General features: G+C 38.3%; 1 protein-coding gene across 1 annotated transcript; it reads left to right on the top strand.

Moving 5' to 3' along the window:
* Positions 1–1206: 1206 nt before the first annotated feature.
* On the top strand, positions 1207–4754 carry olfcw1 (olfactory receptor C family, w1; the record flags this gene model as incomplete). The annotated part of the gene is made up of 6 exons (XM_079374452.1): positions 1207–1325; positions 1451–1739; positions 1865–2701; positions 2999–3229; positions 3525–3648; positions 3856–4754. Exons 1-6 carry the CDS (start codon positions 1249–1251, stop codon positions 4752–4754), a joined length of 2457 nt encoding a protein of 818 aa, XP_079230578.1. The 5' UTR covers positions 1207–1248.
* Positions 4755–8929: the final 4175 nt, after the last annotated feature.

Below are 8929 nucleotides of genomic sequence, written 5' to 3'. Positions count from 1 at the left end.
ATTAGATTATTCAATTTCTTACTGTACCTGAAAAAAATTAAAGCAGTTTATTTTATTTGTAGTGTTTTTTTTTCTGTCTCAATGTCATCAATGCCTGGTGCTATAAAATAAACATGATTACATGAACTAGGAAAACAATTCAAAGTAAATATAATTTACAAAGGTGTACAAAACCAAAGAGGAGTAGAAGAATATTCCATGTTCAAATGTAAGCTCATTCAACAGTATTTGTAGGAGTATTGTTTTACAAAATAATAATACTAACAACAACAATAATCTTTACAAACAAATCTCTTGGTTAGTGAGGCACATACATTGTAAGTGAATAGGATCAAATTTTGGAGGCCATAGGCCATCAAACACTCAACTGATCGAAAAAGCAACAGTCTGAACACAAAGAAGTCTAAGACACCATTACTGCTTAAGTAGACCAAAAAAAGGACCTGAGTCCTCTTTCAGAAACATGGACAGTGTAAAGAAAACTGGATCCTATTTGACTTGGTCAACCTCTTGGTCCACTTTAAGGGGTCTGGTTCATTTAAAAAACACTCAAGTGTCTCAGTGCGGTTCACTGTAAATGCAGCTCACAGACTCTTTCTCTGCACTTATAACGTGCCTTTGATAATGCACCACACGCCAAACATCTTCTCAAGATTTATTTAATCTGTTGTCAACAAAAGAACAGCATTTAAAAAGAGAGGTTTCCCTGTTGTTTTTCTCTCAGAATTAAAAAAAAGCAATTTTACTGTTAATATTTTAATAATAATAAATATAATAAAAATATTTAATAATAATAATAAATACAGTACAGTACAGGAAAATATGTTTTAGACCCTATAATTAGTTATTGAGTTCACATAGCGTTTTCTCTTAAGTGCAGTAAACGTTCAGGAATATATCATTGAAATTAAATAATAATTAATAATTAATTAATAAATTTGATTGTTAGGTTTTACATTGTGTCATGTATTATCTGTGTATGTGTATATGACTAGTGTGTGTCGTCTTTCATGTCCCTGCAGGGAGCACCTTCGGTACATTACCTCTATAAAGTCCTTCACCCAGTTTCCAGTTGGCTTAGCAGAACACTGTGCAGAGATCGAGATGAAGATGCCAGTTCTCCAGGCAGTACATTTAGTATTTTCTTTTCTCTACCCCATGCAAAGCAATTCAGAGACAGATTGTAAACTCTGGAAAAACCTAGACTCAACTGTGGTCTATAAGGAGGGTCATGTAGTGCTGGCTGGGATGTTTCCCATCCATTCCAAAGGCATCGACCAGGAAATAAACTACAGAAGTCAGCCAGACCAGAGGAAATGTAGGGGGTAAAAAAAAAAGCATTTATATCAGACTTATAAAGCAGTTTATGTTGTAAAATATGAATATGTATTTATATTCTTAATACATTTTATTTAGTTTGCATAATAGATTTTTCTGATCTTTCATCCAGGTTTAACATGCGAGTGTTCCGCTGGTCTCAGGCAATGATCTTCTTCATTGAGGAGATCAACAGAAATACTGCCCTTCTGCCAAACATCACACTGGGCTATCGGCTGTATGACACGTGTGGGCTGACTGCTCTGTCTCTGAGGACCGCATTGTCTGTAGTTTCTCAGCCTATGAAGAGGAGAGATTCAGGGCAGTGCTTCTCCCCGAGCATCCCCATCATTATTGGAGACTCTGGATCTACGCTGTCAATGGCCATTTCCAGACTACTCAACCTGTTCCGTATCCCACTGGTGAGGACAGATCAGCTAGACAAAATTACTTGAAATAAAGGAATTCTGTATTTGTATACTCTTTGCCACTGAAAATCTCTCTGTGTTTACTACTCTTTCAATCTCTTTCCACATCTCTGCTTCAGGTGAGTTATTTTGCTTCATGTGCTTGCCTAAGTGACAAGCACCAGTTTCCTTATTTCTTTCGCACAATTCCCAGTGATTTTAATCAGGCCAGTGCTCTTGCTCGTCTGGTCAAGCACTTTGGATGGACCTGGGTGGGCACAGTCGGGGCTGACGATGCTTATGGGCGCACTGGCATAGATCTATTCACCACTGCAGTGACGCGTTTGGGTGTATGTGTGGCTTATCGAGTAATCATACCCAAGCTGCCAACTCAGCAACAGCTGCAAGATATCGTCAGGACTATTCGAGATTCTACAGCACGTGTTTTGGTGGTTTTTGCCATCGAGGAAGACATCAAACCAGTAGTGGATGAAATAGTCCGGCAGAATGTGACTGGGAAGCAGTGGGTGGCCAGTGAAGCCTGGGTAACCTCCACTCTCATCTCTACTACAGAAAACTACCCCTCCCTTAGTGGTACCATTGGCTTTGCCATCCGCCGAGCTGAGATACCTGGCTTCAAACACTTCCTTGAAAGCATACAGCCCCTGGCTGAGCCTTACAATGCCTTTGCAAGGGAGTTCTGGGAAACACAGTTCCAGTGCACAGTAAACACAAGTCTTCCCACTCCCTCCACAACTGATCCAGTGCACTACAGCCACAGCTGTACTGGCATGGAGAGAGTCCAGGACACTCACAGTATCTATAATGATGTTTCTGAGCTCAGGGTGACATATAACATGCACAAAGCTATTTACACAGTGGCACATGCACTGCATAACCTGCTACAGTGTCAAAGAGAGAACGGGTCTGCTTTGACACAGCAGTGCCCTGATATCCATAATCTACAACCATGGCAGGTACAGGAATACCTTGCTTACATGTGTCAATGCAACCTTTAAGAGAAGCATTTATGTGTCATAGTATTGTGATGTTTATCACTGTGTTGTTGTTGTTATTGTTATTATTATTATTTCCTGCTTAATTATTTATTTATTATATTTTATTATTTATATTATTACATGATTTTTTTATATTTTTTTTATTTAGTTAGTAGTTTGACATTAGTCTTTACACTTTATGTCATGTTAAATTTTTTATGTTGTGTTATACGTTATGCCAAAGGTAGCATTTTTATGTGCATTAATCCTCTCCAGGTTGTTGAGGTCCTGAAGAAAGTGAACTACACAAACACATTTGGAGATGTGATCCACTTTGATAAAAATGGAGACCCTGTTGGGTCATATGACATAGTGAACTGGCAGAGAGAGGCAGATGAGGGTCCGGTACAATATGTTACAGTAGGTCGCTTTGACTCCTCTCTTTTGACAGCACAGCAGTTAGTGCTGAACCAGGACAAAATCATCTGGCATGGGGGAGCTAACAAGGTAAAATGATGTAGTCTCATACTCAAAGTAATCACTGTTTATTTTTCTGAATAGACTATTTAACTTATTGTTTATGGTGTTTGATAATAATTGTTTTCATTTTTAAATATATTCATTTAGCAGACATTTTATTAAAAAATATGCACATTGTATTAATGGAATGCTTTTTATCAGTTCTTCTTATTTGTATTGATTTATGTTTATTTATTTATTTGTTTGTTGTGTTGTGGCTATCTGGTGTCTAATCACAAAAAAAAAAAAAGAATCATTATAATGTTTTATCTCTCTCTTACAGCTACCAGTGTCTGTGTGCTCCGCCAGCTGTCCACAGGGATACAGAAAGGTTACACGAGAGGGTCAGCCTGTGTGCTGCTATGACTGTGTGCTTTGTGCAGAGGGTAGCATCAGCAATACTACTGGTATTAGACTGACACACATACTGTGACCGTTATTAAGTGTCTGTTTGCACCAGTTAACCTTTTTAAACCATTAAATGCAAAGTACCCACCATTAAAACCCTTGCCCTTGAACGAAAGTGAGGTGAATATGTCTCTTTCTGTGTGTGTGTGTGTGTGTGTGTGTGTGTGTGTGTGTGTGTGTGTGTGTGTGTGTGTGTCCATTTTTAGATCAAGTTGAATGCATTCTTTGCCCAGAAGACTTCTGGTCCAATCAGCATCGCAACCATTGTGTCCCCAAGCAGATTGAGTTCCTGTCCTACTCTGAGCCATTTGGTATGGCCTTAGCAGCTATAGCCATTCTGGGTGCAATTGCTGCGATGACAGTTGCTGCAATCTTCTTTCGCCATCACGACACACCCCTAGTTCGTGCTAATAACTCAGAACTGAGCTTTCTGTTGCTGATGTCTCTCACTCTTTGCTTCATATGTTCACTAACCTTCCTGGGTCAGCCATCACGCTGGGCATGCCCTCTTAGACGGACTGCTTTTGGCCTGACGTTTGCCCTCTGCCTCTCCTGTCTCCTCAGTAAGACCCTAGTGGTGCTTATGGCCTTTAAAGCTACATTGCCTGGTAATAACACAGCTCGTTGGTTTCGCCCGCCTCAGCAGAGACTGGGCGTGTTCTTATGTTCGGTCCTGCAGGGTGGGGTTTGTGTAGCTTGGCTTACCACAGCACCTCCATATCCAGTAAAGAACACCTGGCTGTACCGCGACCGGATCATTTTAGAATGTCACCTGGGTTCAGTTGCCCTTTTCTGTTGTGTGTTGGGTTACATTGGCTGCTTAGCTGTCTTCTGCTTCATCCTGGCTTTTTTAGCCCGCAAATTGCCAGATAATTTTAATGAAGCAAAATTCATCACATTCAGTATGCTCATATTCTGTGCTGTTTGGATCACCTTTATCCCAGCTTATGTTAGTTCTCCTGGAAAATTCACCGTAGCTGTGGAGATATTTGCCATTTTAGCTTCAAGCTACGGAGTACTTTTGTGTATTTTTGCGCCTAAATGTTACATAATAATTTTCCTGCCTGAAAGAAATTCTAAAAAGTATCTCATGTCCCAAAAATGATTTATTATTCTAAATCATGTCTTTTAATGATCGTTTACATTTATGTGTTTACTTTTGTGGATGAACATAATAATAATAATAATAATAATGATGTAACTACATGTGCTGAATCTCTTTGTGAAGCCTGTGATAATAAATTCAAGTAAATTATTTTATTATTGTTAGAGATCCATGCAAGTATGTTGGGTAACTCTTTAGAATAGGGAACACTTATTCACTATCAACAACGAATTTTCCCTCAACAAATTCATAATTTGCTGCTTATTAATAGGTATTAAGGTAGTTGTTAAGTTTATGAATTGGGTAGGATTAGGGATGCAGAATAAGGTCATGTAGAATAAGGAATTAATATGTGCTTAATTACTTCTAATAAATGGCTAATATTCTAGTAATATGCATACTAATAAGCAACTAGTTAAGAGACCCTAAAATAAAGTGTTACCGTATGTTGTTCTGCCACTAGAGGGCACTAGTGTTTTATTAAAACTCTTTGATAAGACATTAAGATGTAATGACACTTGCACCATACTTATTGGGGTCTGAAATGTTGAGTTCATTTTAGCACATTTTCCAAAACACAGAGTGTATATTCAGAAAATGCTCATCTTAAGGAGGGCGGACTGTGTGAATAAATCCCTTTCCACCATTTCACATAAATGAGACACTGAAATGTTCAATTTGCCCTTAGACAGTTTGATTGAAATCTATGCACAAGACATAACAAACTCTTTCATTTATGTCCATTCTTTATGAAATAATGAAACCACAGTTATGTTGACAGACCTCATTTGATAGCACAGTCGTAGACCTATGCCTTACATCATACTTTGTATAATAATGTGCCAATAATTTTGCACTTTACACGGACATGCAAAGGGTCAGATTAAACATAACTTCCATCTTTGAATTTTACATGAAATTCCACTACTTACAAGGAGTTTAAAAATTATGTTAGACTTCAAGTTTAAACATGAAAATTATGTTGACCTGATTTTCTGTCAACTTAAGAACCTGTACATTCATAATTCTGTCCTTATTCTCCCTCAAGCTGATAAACACAACATCACAGAGATGTCCTGTGTGATCCTGCCTCTGGCATGTTCAAGAGAACAGAATCCATTTCCACATCTCTGATGTGCTGGAAAATGACTGTAAATAGCCTAAGGGCTCTGAAGCTCAGCCTTGTGCCGCTAATGGCTGGTAATAACTCATTTCTACTTCAGTCAAAATGATCCCTGCATCCACTTTGCATCATTTTTACTTTATCACTCTCATCTTTTGAAAAAAGGGAAATTACTGATGTGCAAATCATTACGCTACTGGATTGTTAATATATTGTTTTTACAGCATTGCTGTTTACAGTCTCTATATGGCTGTAAATGCTGAGCATATGTGAGCTGGCCAGTCTTTGCTATCTATCATGTGAAAAGCTTTGCTGTTCACTTCATGGACTCTCATTGGAGTCTGAAATGATGACTCCAAAATTAGGTGAAAGAATTTATTTATTTACTCACTCTAATGTCAATTGAATGTGTGTACTTCAGTGTGAGGGATGAAGAACAAGATTTTGCTTCTCTTCAAAATGTTTTGTTTATTTGTGGTTGTTCCTGTCACTTTGTATATGCTTAGTATAAGAAACTAATATATAAGTACTCAACATAAGTACTGATCACAATAAAGTGAAGCATTACCCGACATTGCCTTGCTCATCATTTGAGCCTTGTAAGGTTGTATTCAAAGTTCAAATAATTTGAACACCATTCTTGAATGAATCAGCATTTTTTTAAGGGAACTGGTTCAATTAATGGCCAACAGATCCAATCAAAGAGAAAGTCCCATGCTCCCAACTACCTACTGGCACACTTAACCTGCAAATCACTGATAGATCCTCACTACTACTAAATGCCCAATATACTTCTAGCAAAATCAAATAATTAACTGGTGTGATGTAATTTCTGTCACGAATCCAGTCCGTAGCCTTCCGTCTACTTACCACCAGATGTCGTCTTCTCTTTACATTGACTCTCACACCACACAGACTTTTACATCACGCCGGACTACAGTTCCCATGATCCATAGCACTGATTGCACACACACAGCTGAAGGCACCGATTACACATACACAGGCTGTATCCGAAATCGCCCCCTATACCCTCATTCACTATTCCCTACATTAGTCCACTCATATAGTTCACTTGAAGGAGTGAATGAAAACGAGTGAGTGAATTCGGACACTGAATGCACCGGAAGAACTGCCGCTTTTGCATAGTTTGCTTCCTGTTAAATAATCATTTGAAACGGACAGCTCCAATAGTAAGATTGAAGGATTTATCTAGAACTCAGTCACGGAAATTATGTATAAACCCTAATAGTCAATTTACAATTAATTTTGTTCCTTTGTTGTATTCCACTGTATTACGCCGTGGACGAGCGCTTCTAAAATCAATGAATGGATGATTCAGCTGCGGGCGCCATCTTCTGGTGAGACGTGGGAATTGACTCGGCGTGCGACTCTCGCAGTGCATTCTGGGGATTCTCTAGCCGTTGAGTGTATATCGGTTGTACACTCGTTTTTGCGGTGCATTGTGGGATTGAATGAGTGCACTCGAGAACATCCACTAAGGTTTCGAACACCACTTAAAATGGCATAGTGCACTATTTGAGGGTATAGGGGGCGATTTCGGATACAGCCACAGTTTAATCCATTCAGACATGCTTTATAAGCCTTGGACTTCCTCTTTCAGATCGCTGAGTATTGTTCTAGTGTTTGGCGCTCTCCTAGTGTTAGCTGCCTTACCGAGCCGTTCTGTGTTTCTGTTTAGTCTCTAGTATTGTTCTGCATTTATCACTCACCTAGTGATAGCTGATTTACTGAGTCTAGTTTCCAGTTCTAGTTAGTCATTTTGTGTTGCCTTGTTCCCTGTTTCTTGATTCCTGCCTGCGTGTACCTTGAATTAACCCTTGTCTCGCCATTCGGAATCTGTTTGGACTACTGCTCATGTTACTGGACTAACCCTCTTCTCAAGCCCTCTGGATATTGTTCGCTGATCAAAGACCCACGCTTGCCCTAGAATTACTCTTTGTCTTGCCTATGTTATACCTGTTTGCTGATGTTTTGACCCTGCCTGTGTTTTTGACAACATAATAAAGCTTGCAAATGGATCTGCACGTCTCACGTCTCGTTCGCCCTGTAACAATTTCAAACAATATCAGGGTAAAATTGAACCAAATTTGTTTGGAGTTCATTTCAGAAGTTCAAATCAGCTTGCCAAAGTAAATATTCATGAAAGTTTGCTTGGGCTTAAATGTACTTTATATGTAATAGGTAGGTGCGCTCTAGTGCTCTGCCTTGATGTTTTAATTGTCTCTGAGGGCAGATGCAAATAAAATGAACTTACTGGAGTGCAAGTTGTAATTCTAATCGAAGGCAGTACTGTCACTGTAGCCAGTGTTGGGCAGTAACTAGTTACTAGTAACTTTTAGATACTGTAATATTACTTTTTGCAGTAACTAGTTGTGTAACTAATTACTAATAAGATTTCAGTAATATTACAGTTACCATCCATAAAACAGCTTAGTTACTTTTGATGCCTCAACCCCGCTGATTTAAAATCCAACAATCAAATAATTCCTAGATTTATTTTCATAATTATCATGACTCGCACATGCATGTGATGTCCCCAGTGCAGCAGGCAAGCTTGGAATATGGAAAAGCTTACATTCAGAAATATTGCATTATATTGATTTTGTCAGGAAAAAAGATGATCTGAACACTGATGTGTAAGCTGTGGCTTTACTTCCCACCCATATCCCTCTGATCAGCACGTGGTACATTATATTACTATAATTAAACATCTTTTTGGAAAATTAAACAGTTTCTTACAAACTTACTTGATTTGATAAAATATATAATAAAATATCATCGTATATGGGTAACGGAGAAATTACAATTAGCTTCAAGCTACACATAACAATTAGCGAGATTAGTACAATGCTTCTACTTGAAAATCACTATTGAGCGTTTGTAATAACTTCTGACTGTGATCCAATGTGGATTTTGGTCAAATGATGAGGCAGAAATATGTTGTTTGTATCTTCACATAAAATTATTTTAGAATGTTACTCAGTTACAACTTGAAGTAAAAAGTGAAGAAAAAGTAATGTAACTAATTACT

This window comes from Barbus barbus, assembly GCF_936440315.1.
Source record: "Barbus barbus genome assembly, chromosome: 23".
NCBI lineage: Eukaryota > Metazoa > Chordata > Actinopteri > Cypriniformes > Cyprinidae > Barbus > Barbus barbus.
The sequence above is the reverse complement of the archived record's forward strand: the minus strand, read 5'-3'. Positions and strand labels throughout refer to the sequence as shown.